Consider the following 14,374-nt stretch of genomic DNA (forward strand, 5'->3'; position numbering starts at 1 on the left):
AATTTCAACTACTACTCACATGTCCCTGGGTTCATAATTCATAACACATAATTGTGACTATTTAGAATCCAGATACCTCTCTTACAAAATTATTCAGAGCTATGCTTCATAAATGAGATTGAAAAGAGAATGCAGAATTAACTGAACTTATATTCCTGAAGCCACCTGAATGCATCTTTAGGCTTTTTATTTACAGGGTGTCCAGGAAAGAAAGCTAGCTAACTACCAAGCTCTATCCATCCCAGATGTGTGCTAAGACTTGCAGTCTTGTCCACTCACACTGCACTATGCTACTTTTTGTAGAGCTAACAGTAAAATACATCATCCCAAATCTTATGAAGGCAACACATCTTTAAGAGTACCTATATATAAAAAGTAGCAACATCAGTGGTTTCAATATAAAAATTTATTAAGTCAAAGTATGCAACAAATAAAACCTACAGAAAACAGATTTTTCCATCACAATCTGTTGCTTTACCAAATAATATCTTGAAAACACATTCCTTCAGTCATTATAAAGTTCTTGAAATACAAAAGAAATTAAATCCGTAAGAAAGTCTAGTAGACAGATGTTGTTGTTAGGACTTGTACGTTGGTGGTGGTGTTTTCAGTACATCCCACGCCATCCACCTCCACTCATTCCACCTTGCCCATAGTAACCTCCACCGCCTCCACCACCACGACCTTAAGAAGACATTTAAGAACCACCCGTCAGGAGATGTCCATGCACATCACCATATTTATATTTTAAGTGAAAGACATTGCCAATACAAAACCTGACTTACCATAACCTCCCAAGCCATCAGGAGTGCCATATCCTCCACTGTAGTTGTTCCCCATTCCCATTCTCCCAACAGAGCCATATCCTCCTTGATTATCTGCACATTTAAAACAAACAAACCAAAAGATGGTTTCCAAAGTAGCCAACACTGCTTATTCTAAAAAAGTTTATAAACCCAGGTTTGGGAAGGATATGCCAAAGCACCAAAACACCAAGGCAGGAGGATTTTGAGTTTCAGGCTAGCAGGGGCTACAGAGCAGGATGAACCCGTCTCAAATACAAAAGTATACATACCCATTCCATCTCTGCCATAGCCTCCCATTCCAGAACCTCCCATTCCAGAGCCACCTCCAGGGGTGGAATTTAAGAAGAGTTCAATGTATCGATGTTCTTTAAAAAAGAGGAGTGGAAAAAAAGGTAAGAAGAGTAGAGAAGGGAATATTGGAGCAAATATTAATTAAAGGTCAATTATATTTAAAAAGCAGGCTGTTCCACACAAAGGACTATTTTAGGCATCCATTAAAGTCTAAACATTATTACTATATCAAATTAATTTTAAGCCCTAAGATCTACAACAAGCATTTTAACAAGTAATTATTTCATAAACTGCACACATCTATAAAACAGAAGCATGCCAAAGACACCACTTACGCATGTTGTTTTTATCTTTAGACATGGCAGCCACGGCATCTTCATGTGTCACAAACTCTACATCTGCCTCTCCTGTTGCTCTGCCATCAGCTCCAATGTCGATATGAACTCGTATTGGATTGAGTGGTGAGAAGAACTAAATAAAAGTTATTCAATTTTAAATTTCAATTATTAAAATTAGGCACATAATTTTTTCCCTAATCCACTAAAATAAACTATTGAGAGTCTATCGGGCTCCAGCATTGTGGAGGTAGAGTGTCATCCTTTACTACAGAGGTGGTCAACTTGGCTCACATAGAGAAGGACTATATTTTATTTTTATTTTTTTCTTTTTCAAGACAGGGTTTCTCTGTGTAGCTTTGGTGACTGTCCTAGAACTGGCTCTTATAGACCAGGCTGGCCTCAAACTCAGGGAGCTTTTAAAGTAAGGCAATTTTTTAAACAAAAAATTTGAAACTGGCTCATGTGCAAGGTGTTAGGAGTTATCTTGAAATTTGGGGTTGTTCCAGACCCTATTGCTAAAGGCGAATTCCTATCTGATTGACTGACCATTCATTCATTCATTCGTGTGCAATATTCTGTTTGTGTGTATGCCTGCAGGCCAGAAGAGGGTACCAAACCTCTGGAAGAGCAGGCAATGCTCTTAACCTCTGAGCCATCTCTCCAGCCCTTGACTGACTATTCTTAACTGAGTTTTTTTTTTAATACATTTTTTAAACCTGCTTAAAACCTCACATAGGTCAGTATATAAGGGACACAAACACCTACGTACATATTAAGTAAATAATCTATCACTAAGTGACAATCCTAGCTTGAATCTTAACAAAATAGATAAGGCATGGTGTCTGTCTGTAATTCTAACATGCTCAAAGCCAAATTAGGATTTCTATATTCTAATCCAGTTTGGGCTACAATGAGACCTCCCCACCAAGAATAATAAGTAAAAAATACCCACTATGAACCACACTTACATTAGCAATATCATTTTCGGTCGCACGAAAAGGCAGCCCTCTCATGTGTACAAAATGACCACCATGGAAACCTGAACTTGCATCACCAGCTCCACCGTAGCCATGTCCTCCCATGCCTAGATTATAAACCATCGTGGGTTCAGGTAAGTATATACATACAAATCAATAAGCCAGTGCAACAACACAAGTCTCCATTAGCTTACCAAAGTTGCCTAATTACTTCAAAGAGTTGTCTAATTACTACTGGAAGCTTACTAAGGAAACAATAAAATTTACTTCAGCATGACAGTATTCTTAGTTTACCTCTTCCATCTCTCATTCTGTCATCAAAGCCATCATTTCCATAGCCATAATTATTATAGCCACCATAGTCATCAAAACCTCCATAGCCTGTGCAAATAAAAGGAAAAAAATACCATCCTGAGTAATTTATTTTGTAAGCTAATTTACAAAGTCATTTTGTAGTCAACAGTTTTAGCTTCTTCATTGATGTTTGCAGCTTAAGCACATGAGAAAAGTAGTTAACCCTTGATGGAAATGTAAATAACCACAGGATAAATTCAAACATAACATGAAAACCAAATTTCACCTTTATGCCAAGAAACATGCCAGTTATCTTTACTTTCGTTTCTACATTACATTTTCTAGGTGTTAATATGTGCATCAATCAAGTTCCACACATAATTTCATGAACAGGTTTTAAAACCTCGTAGGTACTGAAATTACTGCCATTTCTGTATTTCTTGACCAAGTGTCAGGAACATCAAGAAAACGACAACAGAACCTTTGCTCATTAGCTACACATACCACCATCACATCCATCACCTCCTCGTCGCAGTCTGTCATACATACTTCCACGCCCAGCTCCATAATAACCCCCTCGTCCTCCTATTGGTCTATCATATGGTCCCGGTCGCTGTCCCAGCAATCTTCTTGGTGGATCATAAAATCCCTTGATTTCACTCCTGCTACTCCTGAAGATCTCAATGTACCTATTTTAAAAGGGTTAAAGTACATGTTTCAGCATGGATGTATTAGAGAGTAATTAGATACTGGGCAAAATGCAGTTTGTCTATATCTAGGTACATAACCCAATTTAAATTGCCTAAATAAGCCATAAGGTAACATTTTTACACCTACAAACTTAAATAATTAAATATTTAAGTTTTACATAGACAAATGAGTCATTTGAAAACACTGAATTATGAATATATTTTTAGTTTGTTTCCTTTAGTACAAGATAGATATGTAAGAAAAACAGGTGATTATACAAAAACAAATTTAACAACACCCTACAAAGAAATGGAAACAGATAATCTAATTTTAATTTAAACTATTAGCATTAATTCCCCACCCAAATCTGTAGTTTCCATGTTAAATTTAGGTAATTATCAATTCTTTAAAACTACCCCCAGAAAATGTTATGGTTACCCCCCCATTTAAGCAATAGTGACCCACAACCCCCAAAAATAAAAATTTAACACCATCCCAAACTCTCCATCCCCACCTGTGCCCTATTCTTTCCTTGTGTTTCCCCAGAGCATTTTCTGCTATCTCCTTTGAAGCAAACTGCACGAAGGCCTCCCCTGTGCTTCTCCCCTGGTAGTCCATCGTCAATGTTATCCCATTTGGCACGATTTCCAACCCTTTAACCCAAGGACAAATACCCCATCAAGGGGAACAGTGTTAAAGGCTGAAACATTCCCATCTGAATCAAATATTTAAAACAAGTCAAAACAAAACAAAACGCGTAGTTTCCCATCACCCCATAATACAAATGGAATATTTTTCAAGTATCATTGGATTAAATATTTTCTGTGACCAGTGTCTTAAAATTATACTTCTAAAAGCCCACTACATGAAAAACTACATATTTAACTGTGCTCCCAATGATAACTCATAGCCCATGTCACCATAGTTATTCTCAGTTAACTATACTGTACATTAATCAATGTTTACATAGCCTATACATTCTCTATGGAATATTAACTGGAGCACAGTTCCCATTTTATTATATAACCCAGATTACCACAAAATTTAGTTCCAAAATAAAACGGGTTTTATAAATTAAAAACCATCTAATAAAAAACACATACAGTTAAAATACTACTAAACTTTGACTAGTGCTAGAGGTACCTTGAAAGAACTGAACTATTTCCTCTTTGCTGCAACCAAATGGCAGTCCTCGAAGCCGCACTGTCCCATCGCTAGCGTCACTTGGGCCATTATGTCTCATAGCCCAATCCATCTCAATATCGCTTGATTTAAGTGCTATGAAAATAAACAAGCACATAAAGCAGTCAATCACAACACCCTCTTACCAAGATCTGAACACCTCTCAAGTGTCACAGCGAGGAATGCATGCATGCAATTCCTACAACAACCAGCAACACAGTGCTCTATTATAAAAACTCTACTTTGGGGTGGGGCAGGGAAAGGTAGTGAAACTCACCCCTCCCCTACCAAACAACCCTGAACCACCAGAGTAAGATCTGTTGTGGCACACCTTTTCCACAGGCCACTCACTTCTTAAAAAAAAAAAAAAAAAAAAAAAAAACTTTTGACCCAAAGCTACCGGATTTTTTTGTTTTGTTTTGCAGACAGGGTGTCAGTGTACCAATAGCTAGGAGTGCTAAGATTACCTGAGTCACCAGCCCAACTGCAAAATGCTTAAGAATAATCACATAAAAGGTGTATATAATATAGCCATCTATTCATATTGAGGTTTGAGCATAAAAAAACACAGTACCTAGGTGGACCTCAAGGTCATCTTTGACTACACCAGTAATGGGAGGGCACTACAAGACCCTGTCTCAAAAACAAAAGAAAACAAGTAAAACGCTACTGAAACCCAAATGCTATGTGGAATATGATAGATAGTACACGCCCAAGATCTCAGTACTCGGGAGCTAAGGCAGAAGGATTGAGTTTGAGACCAGCTGGGACTATAAGGAAACTGCTTCAACAAGCACCCAGATGGGTACCTTTCAACAGTAACATCTTTTTTTGTTTTTGATTAAGACAGGGTGACCAAGAACCAGCCTGGTTTTGAATCACTGATGCCTGCCTGCCTGCCTCTCAGCCCAGCTGGAACGGAGTGCCACCACTCCGATTATGCTCAGCCTCTTAACTTTTTTTAGCCAAGCAGATTTAACACAGTGACACAGGGCACTTAAAAAGCACAGCATGAAGCCCCCTCAATCCCCCCCCCCCAACACACATTCTTCCCTAGAGGCAGCCACTTTCCTTTTAAAATTCCAGAATATTTTTAGAGGCTAATGCAGAAGTTCCGCAGCTGTGGAGAACTTACCAGTCCTTGCTCATTTCACTACACAGCTGTAGGAATCCACTCACCTGAATACTCCAATCTTTCCCTCACCACCACCTCCCGTCAACAAAAAAACTTTTTTCACTTGATTCCTTTAGGCTTGACGGTATATCAACACCATTCACTAATGGTTAATTCCACATCATCTGTTAGAGGCAGCATCTACAGAGTTAACAATTCTAATTTTCTTAAAATCACATGGCAGCACTTACTCCTACAACCCTAGCCCTGGGAGGCTGAAGCAAGATGTTCAGGAATTCAAGGCCATACTCTTTATTTTTGAAGGAAGGAAAGAGTGAGTTGTGGGGGGGTGGGGGCGGGGATATGGGATGGGTGGTGGTTGGGGGGTGGAAAAGGTAGGCAGATCTCTGAATTTGAACTCAGCTTGGTCTACATAGTGAGTTCCAGGACAGCCAGGGCTACATTGTGAGACCCTGTCTTGGAGGGAAAAAAAACAAAAACAAAAACAAAAAGGTATTTTAGAACTTGGCATAGTGGCACAAGCATGCCTTTAACTCAGCACTTTGGAGGCAGAGGTGGTGGGTATGTGAGTTCAAGGTCAGCCTGATCTACAGGACAACCAGGGCTACACAGAAAAACTGTCACAAAAACCAGGGTGCATCAATGAACCCAAGGATATAGTTCAATGATAGAGTAAATGTCTGTCATGTGTCAACCCTTGGATTACATTCTAAACACCTTTCCCCCAATAATACATGTATTAAAGTAAGACAATGTTTAACTTCTATTCCAGTGGTTATTAATGTGTATATCATCAGCATTTGCGTTTTGTGTGTACTAGTGACTGAACCTCAAACCTCGCTGAAAGAAAATACAGGCCCATCTTTAAAGCAAAGCCCGTGGAAGGTGCCACTCTTGACAGAACTAAAATGGTGAAAACACAATTTAAAAATTGACATCATAAGTAATTCTTCAGTGCACTTGATTTAAAAGAAAGCATGAGGCCCTACATGGTGACACATGTCTTTGATCCCAGCATCTGGGAGACATTAGCAGGCTCTGAATTCAAAGTCAGCCAAGTTCACATAGTGAGACTATCTCAAAAAAAGGGGGGGGGGGCATCATGAGGTTGAATGGCTCACTAATCTGCCATTCGATGGCTACTTAAAACATTCCATTTCTGAGCCTGGTATTCACTATAAAATACAGCATTAACTGCTGGGCGGCAGTGGTGATGGTCGTGTGTGCCTTTGATCCCAGCACTCAGGAGGCAGAGGCTGGCAGAGGACAGCCAGGACTACACATAGAAACCCTATCTTGAAAAAACAGCAGTAGGCAAGTGAGGTATTGGCACCCACTGCTGTGTTTTACAAGAATATTTATATTATGTAGTTCTAATCTGCTTCAGCTAAAAATTCACCTTTGACAATTAGAATTTATGGACCCTGTAAAGAAGTGGTTCTCAACCTTTCTAATGCTTCAACCCTTTGATAGTTTCTCATAAACTATAAAATTATTTTTGCTGCTACTTCATAACTGTAATTTTGTTTGTTATGAATTATAAACACCTGTATTTTCCAATGGTATCAGTGAACCCACTGAGAACCACTGCTGTAAAACCAACAAGATGCTCCATAAAACCAACTACATCTGAAAACCATAAACAACTGCTTTTATTTAATCTGTGTATGTGCTAGTATACACTCATACTTCAGTGTAACGTGGAGGTTATAGCAAAATTTTTACTCATCAGTTCTTGACTTCAGTTAACAAAATTTACTGGAAAAGCCAACAAGATTTGGACCAAACGCCGGGCGGTGGTGGCGCACGCCTTTAATCCCAGCACTCAGGAGGCAGAGGCAGGCGGATCTCTGAGTTCGAGGCCAGCCTGGTCTACAAGAGCTAGTTCCAGGACAGGCTCTAGAAACTACAGAGAAACCCTGTCTCGAAAAAACAAAAAAAACAAAACAAAAAAACAAAAAAAAAAAAGATTTGGACCAAACTATCTCCCAGGGTGACATTCCACTCCAAGTCAAAGACAGCGAGGAAACAGCCTTACTCTAACATACCTTTAAACTCAAGTCTAGAATCCTACGAAAACATTATGGCCAATTTGTTTTGAGACCTTAATAAAGCTTTCAGAGGTTATGCAACTGTTCACTACTTAGAATACTCCACTCCAACCTTTCTTTGCTAACTACTATCTGCTTTAGGGATCCCAGCGTTCTCAGGCCCCTAATTCTATTCTAGACCTTGAGACAGGGAGACCAACCTGAGTTACACCACCCCCAAATCCAAGAGCATCACAGATGTAGCACCTTGCCTATGGTCCACCTACAGTGGATGCTAAAGCAGAAGGGTGGTTTGAGCCCAGGAATCCCAGACTGGCCTGGGTAAGCAGGGAAACACTATCAGAAAACCTCCAAGTGTTAGTACCAATTGAAAATACTAGCAGTTAAAAAGAAGCCAACTTTTTGAGACTTTAAATACAACTTCCTAAAGAAAGCAAAAATTTCAGTCACAAAAGACTACATACTATTCCAGTTTATACCAAGAACATAAAAATCTATAAAAAATAAACATGATCTGTGACTGAAATAGAACAGGTCAGCATATGGAATGACTGTTAGTACGTACATCTTTTTGAAATGGTAAAAGTGTTTTTTAAACTGAGCTGTGGTAGTCTGACAACTAGTAATGCACTGAAGTCCATAGAATACCACTTTAAACAGAAGTTAATGGACGTTATAAACAGTGTGGTGGCTCATAGCTGCCATCCCAGCAGTTAGGAGGCAGACACATCAAGATCCTCGAAGCAGTCTAAGGGACTCTACCTCAAAACAAAACCATCTAGTAGGCAGAGGCAGAGACTCAGCGGGCAGCCTCCTGGACATACCCAGTTGCAAGCTACTATCAAGAGCCTCTCTCAAAAAACAACAAAAAGCTGTTTACAATGCAATCCAATTAAGAAAATGTGGGCATATCACTTAGTTCTTTCCAAACTGGATCTGAGTCCTTTGATTTTTCAAAGGCCATTAAGGATCTGCCTGTTCTAGGTGGCATGGGCACTACTGCAAGCTAACTTTCAGGTTCAGGATATTCTTTTTCCTTTTTATAACCCATCTTCAATGGAAATCACCGACACAGTTCTGATTTAAGGACCCAAAACACGCTAGACCATTCCTTTGGTTCAAAACATCACAGTTCGACACTTTGTTTTAAACATGCCTAGCCATCAAATGAAAACAAATATAGCTGATTTCCGGCTTTAATTACAAGTCGACACAAAACACAACTCCTGGAGAACTAACTACAGAAAACGTTGCTGAACCAGCCACTCTGGCCTAAAAGCAGTCCCGTAGTTCACCCGGACTTTGTATTTGAAACACACCCATTTCATCCTAAATCACTCCTTCTCTTACAAAATTAAGGTCTTGGTAAACATCTAATGTGGGAAAAAAAAATCCTTTGGCGATGTGTACGTACTCTTTCCGCAGCTCCAAATCGGGACTACAAAGGCCGGCTAAGCGTCCTTTCTCTCCTCCCGGAGACTTTCCGTTTACCTACTCGCCCTAGAGACCAGAGAACTAGAGGGACGCCCCGCCTCCGGCCCTCGGCCAGGCCGGGAGAAAAGGCCTCGGCCACCGAGCGGCGGGATCACAAAGGACCACCGTGTCCGCCTTTGTCCTGCATCTGCCAGTGGAGCGCCCTCGCCGCCATTGGCTTCACCTTCCACCGGCTCTACCTGTCTCATCCTGGGGATCTGCGTCAGCAGTCACTAGCCGCCCCGCCAGCCCAGGTAGTCCCTTCGAGGCCACGGAGGACGGAGGCCGCTGTGGGAGGCCGGGCCGCGCCGGGCGCCATTTCCACCGGGAGCGCGACCCGCCGCCCCGCCGTCCCTGCTCGCCGAGCTCCCCCACCCTCATTCCTACCGGAGAGCTAGTCCCCCCTCCCCCGTCGCCCCCCGCCCACACAGGACCCCCGGCCTTCCCAACACTTTCCGCGAGCTGGGGACGACAAAGTAGCCCGAGCGGAGAAAGGCGGGAAGGCGACCCGGCAGCTATCGGCCCCAAGATGGCGGCAGCCGAGCGGCGGGGGAGAGCGGGCGAGCGGCTGAAGAGCGCGGCGCTGGCCCTTCCTCCCGAAGGGAGACAGTCCCGGAGGCCAGCCGACGCCACGCTCCCTCACCGGCTCCCGGGCTCCTCAGCCTTCTCCCGGCTCCGTTCGCGGCACCTGCCGGCCCAACCTACCCCCTTCTACTTCAGATACCCTGTGGGGCTCTAGTAACGCCGGCTCCGACGGGCGGGCAGGGACGGCCGCTACGTCCGCGGGTGGCGCTCCTGACAACGGTCTCTCCCTCCCAACCGTCCCCGGCGGCGACGACCGCGTATGGAGCTGCGCAGCGCAGACACTGGCGAGGGGGGATGGGAGGGAGCGAGCGAGGAGGAGGAGGCGGGGCAGAGCGCCCGGGCGGGCCGCGCCGCTCTCGCGAGACTCGACTGACAAGCCGGTCTCGGTGGGGGCGGGGCGAGGCGCGCCTGCGCACTAGGGGCCTGCCCGGCTGCTGCGGCGACGCCGCGGCTCTCTGGTTTCCCGGTGCGCTGTCAGATCCTCAGAGCTCGCCTTTGTTCCTCCCCCCCGGAGGACGTGAGTGGGTTCTGAGGAACCGTGGCGTCGCGGTTTGCTAAAGCGCTTTTTTGTTCCCCTGAGGATGCACCGCGTAAAGGCCCGCCCTTGCCCTGCGTGGAGGGAGCCACGTGGTTCTGCACCCCAAAAACCAGGGAAAGGCTTTTCTCTTCCACCATGTTTGCGTTACGCAACCAGAAAAAAGAAGGGATGTTTCTCCTGCAAAGATATAAAGACACCTAGCAGGATTTCGGTCCTAGCCCGGGGTTTTGCTCTCCAGCCTAGCCCAACCAGCCTTGACTTCTTGATTGCCTTCCTACCTGCCATGTTTAATTTTTCTCGTCATTAAGCCCAGTGACAGCTCAGTGGCTCGTGGCAGTTGTCTTCGTTTTCTATATAAAGTTTGGTGTTCCTGAAAATTATGCGTACAGGAGACGCGTACGAAACACTTTGGGGGTTCCATGCTGCTACCAAGGTTACTCATGACACATTTATGACCTTTTAAGTTTTAACACAAATGGCACATCAAAAAAAAATCTGTGGGAAGGTAGAGAGCAATCGTGGGGGTAAGAGACTTAGAACAAAGCAAGTTAACGGGCAAAGAGGATGAGCTTAGTCACCGGTCATGCAGGACCGGTTAAGGTTGTAAATGTGAAGGGGGTAGGTACCTTGCAGTCACCGTTCAGTGTGCTCTTCAAAGATTTCTTGGTGCTAAAGACACTGGGAAACCCATTAGGAGTGGAGTGGGGCTCGGTGCGATGGGGACATAAGCAGTGTAGGATGGATTCTATTTACCATGAGATGTGTGTGTGTGTGTGTGTGTGTGTGTGTGTGTGTGTGTGTGTTTAGACTGGAGTCAGGAGGCCAATTATTTAGTTTATGGTATGGAAAATGTTTGGGTGGAAGCTTCACCCCAACCCTGGCATTCATATATTCCAAAGAGTCTGGAATGTTCGGGTGGAAGCTCCATCCCAAGCCCCCTCTCCCTTCTCTCTCCAAACCCTGCTGCATCTCAGCCCACCAAGTGATGACCCCCTCCCCCAGAGATGCTCAAGACCACTCCCATAGGGTAGTTAAACTGCACCCAGAAAACAGACATGTGGTTTTCCGGTCTTCCTTTCCCATCTCATCTCTGGGGAGCTGGGAAATCATTCAGGAGCGTTTTTATTCATTAGACCTGGTCTGCTTTTTCTAACTCGGTCTGATTTGGTCTGGTTTGGATCGCTGCGTCAGCAGAGGCTCACCGGAGTGCGGAGACTGTTCCGAAACTCATTTCACAGCTTCCATTCGGCTTCAGAGTTACTTAAATGTCTCTAGTGCCCTACTGGCTTAACCCAAAATATTCCTGAGAGGAAAAGGGGTGGGGGGCAGTGTGTTTATAATTACAGGAAAACCAAAATATGTTACAGAATCCGTAATAACTGGGGTCTATTAAGAGCTTTACTGGAGCTAGGCATGGTAAGCAATTCATTGTCTTTGTTCTTGGGTAGTCAACGATATCCTTGAACTCCTGACCCTTCTACCCTCCACACAACTGTACAGCCCTAAAAGGTGGTACTCACTTCACAGATGCTGTTCCTAATCTCAGAACATGGAAAATAGTTGCCAAAAGGGATAGAGCCGAGTGATTTAGGTCTAAACCCTTTTTTTGTGGTTACAAGGAAGTTTATTGGTTGGAGACTTGCAGAAGCTTGGTTATCCTATTGTTACTATAAGCCCCCTAAAGTCTCCCCTTTCTTTTAATAGCTGGGGATTGAAGTTAGGACCTAAAGCATGGTCTCCCTTTAAAACGTAATTGGTTATTAGCAAAACTCCCAGCTCCACACTTCGGATGAATTCTCCCCTGGGCCTTCCTTCCATGGGTTTAAATACATGGCTTCTTTATTCTTCCAGCCTGATTGGGTAGGTGGAATCCTGTAATCCCCTTTCTTCACCTGAAAGTCAATGTACTTGCAGCCCAAATGAATTTGGTGTTCTTTGCACACACTTGTGTGGTTATGGGCGACAATCCTCAGATCAGTCTCCTGATTCCGGTGTCTGACTTTTCCACCCAATGGTGATGTTTCTTTTGGAGGTATTTTTTCCCATAATTTCTTTACGATGAGCACTCTTTACAAACACTATGAAAATTTAGAAGGCCTTTTGCCTGTTTGTTACAGAAAGTAGGAATCTTTTAGTCTAAAGATGTATTATGGGGTGTAATTTTTATTAGCATCTTAGTTTACTGGTTAAGAAAAGAATCCTGTTCCTCCCCCACCCATCTGACCCCTGTTAGTGAGGGTTGGTGCAATTGGACCATGCTGCCCCAATGATGCCTACAGAACTGTTTCCAGGCTGGTCGCTAAGGAATTGTTTCCATGGAGACGGTTACAACTCAGGGCTCCCAGCTGCTTTCTTGATCTCCCCTCTCTTTTTCCCCCATTCTCTCCCCTCCCCCCATCTCTCTGCCACCCCTCTCTTTCCCTCTCCTTCCTTTCTGGGCTCTCCAGTAGCACTGAGACCAGAGAGACCCCCGAAATGGATTTTGGTTACAGTTTAAAATGAGAGAAAGGATGAAGCAGGAGGAGGAAATGAAGTTCCTAGCCTCCCAGAGGAAAACAATGTGAGGCACACGTGACCACGTATTAATCTGGCAGAATGAAGAGAGGAAAATTCCATGCAAGGCCTGCCTGAAAGTGAAAGAGAAATGGAGAGATTGCATTCTCTTAGGGCAGACAGAGCACATTAGCTAAAAACTAGCTTTCAGTCAATGTTCATATATCCCTAATGATACTGCAGAGTATCATTAATGTGGGATTATCATAACCATTTTGTCTGTATGAAAACAAATCAAGAACAAAACAAGCTACAGAAATGTGGTGGCGTTGCGTCTAATCGGTGTTTAATGGCCTTGTACCAGCAACCCTGAAACGGCTTTGTGAAGGCTACTGCTTCCATTTATGTCCTAATTATCTGGTGTCTTTAGAAAAGTGACCACCTCCTTCAGATGGCCATCATTGTTTCTCGGGTCAAGGCTTTTGGACAAAGATTTCATTCTTGAGATTGTTTAAATTACTTCACTGGGAATTGTGGAAACCAAAAAACCTTATCTAGTATGATTATAAGTAAACAAATGGTAACCTTATGGCAGAAGGCACCTAACTCCTTCATCCTCTGTATTTGAGAGTGCCTGTGCTTGTATGTACACGGAGGCCACTAGCATCTTTTCTTTTTAACATTTTGTGTGTATGTGTGTGTGTGTGTGTGTGTGTGCACTGCAGGTGTGAAGGTCAGGGGTCAGTTCTCTCCTACCAAGTGGTAGGGTGTTAGGTTTAGCAGCAAGTGCCTATACCTGCTGAGCCCTCTCAGCTGCCCCACACACCTCTTAATGAGACAGAGTCTCACTGGCCTAGGTTTGCCCAGGTAGGCTAGCTGGCCAGAGAGCCCCCAGAGAGTCTCCTGTCTCTGCCCCATGTCCGGTCTCTTTTACATGGGCTCAGACTCAGGTCTTTATGCTTGCAAGGCAAGTACTCTGCCTGATGAGCTATATTTTCAACTCCCTCCCCCAACTAAGTTTTGACAATAGTTCCAAGTGCTGAACATTTATTCTGCTCCAGTGATTACTGTGGGAGCCAAAGGGGGCGTGGTGGCAGAAAAGGTGAATCACCACAGTGGCTTTTAGAATAGGTAAGTGGGCCACTGTACAGAAAATTCAGCATAGACCATTTCTCTCAACCCGATTTTCTAGTTTTGTATGTGTGCCACTTTTGGAGACTTGTTACTCAGCCCAGACTCCTCTGGCAGTCTCCATTCTACAGGCTCAGTCCCCACAAGCTATTTATTGGCAAGTGTGTATCACCACCCCTAACTTCTAAGCTTCTTCTCTTTTTCTTCAAGATTTAGGTGTATGAATGTGTGCATGTGTGCATGAGTCTATGTGCGCTATGTGCTTGCAGGTGCCCTCGGAGGCCAGAGGCATTGGATCCCATGGAGCTGGAGTTGTGGGTCCTGGGAACCAAACCCTGGTCCTCTTCGAGGGCAGGGAGCACTTGTCACTGCTAAGCCATCTCTCTAGCC

The 14,374-nt window shown here is 43.7% G+C and overlaps 2 protein-coding genes across 9 annotated transcripts in view; one reads left to right on the forward strand and one right to left on the reverse strand.

Moving 5' to 3' along the window:
• Positions 1-388: 388 nt before the first annotated feature.
• On the reverse strand, positions 389-10,122 carry Hnrnph3 (heterogeneous nuclear ribonucleoprotein H3). 7 transcript variants are annotated; one of them, XM_038341240.2, is made up of 10 exons: positions 9,943-10,122; positions 4,540-4,674; positions 3,911-4,049; positions 3,211-3,395; positions 2,707-2,793; positions 2,404-2,519; positions 1,433-1,568; positions 1,076-1,171; positions 786-878; positions 389-684 (listed from the first exon to the last, which is right to left on the reverse strand). In XM_038341240.2, the coding sequence occupies exons 2-10, from the start codon at positions 4,649-4,651 to the stop codon at positions 608-610; spliced, it is 1,041 nt and encodes a 346-aa protein (XP_038197168.1). In that variant the 5' UTR covers positions 4,652-4,674; positions 9,943-10,122; the 3' UTR covers positions 389-607. The 7 variants fall into 7 exon arrangements, with proteins under 7 accessions (XP_038197168.1, XP_038197170.1, XP_038197166.1 ...); XM_038341242.2 differs by having other exon boundaries at positions 9,962-10,119; XM_038341238.2 differs by lacking the exon at positions 9,943-10,122 and adding an exon at positions 9,179-9,617.
• LOC119822245 (phenazine biosynthesis-like domain-containing protein 2) overlaps positions 9,313-14,374 on the forward strand; it is a 43,167-nt gene continuing 38,105 nt past the window's right edge. For both annotated transcript variants that reach the window (XR_005286757.1, XM_038341245.2), the window contains exon 1: positions 9,313-9,491. The gene's annotated coding sequence lies outside the window, so the exon portion shown is untranslated. The remainder of the gene's footprint in view (positions 9,492-14,374) is intronic.

Source organism: Arvicola amphibius, chromosome 9 (genome assembly GCF_903992535.2).
Source record: "Arvicola amphibius chromosome 9, mArvAmp1.2, whole genome shotgun sequence".
NCBI lineage: Eukaryota > Metazoa > Chordata > Mammalia > Rodentia > Cricetidae > Arvicola > Arvicola amphibius.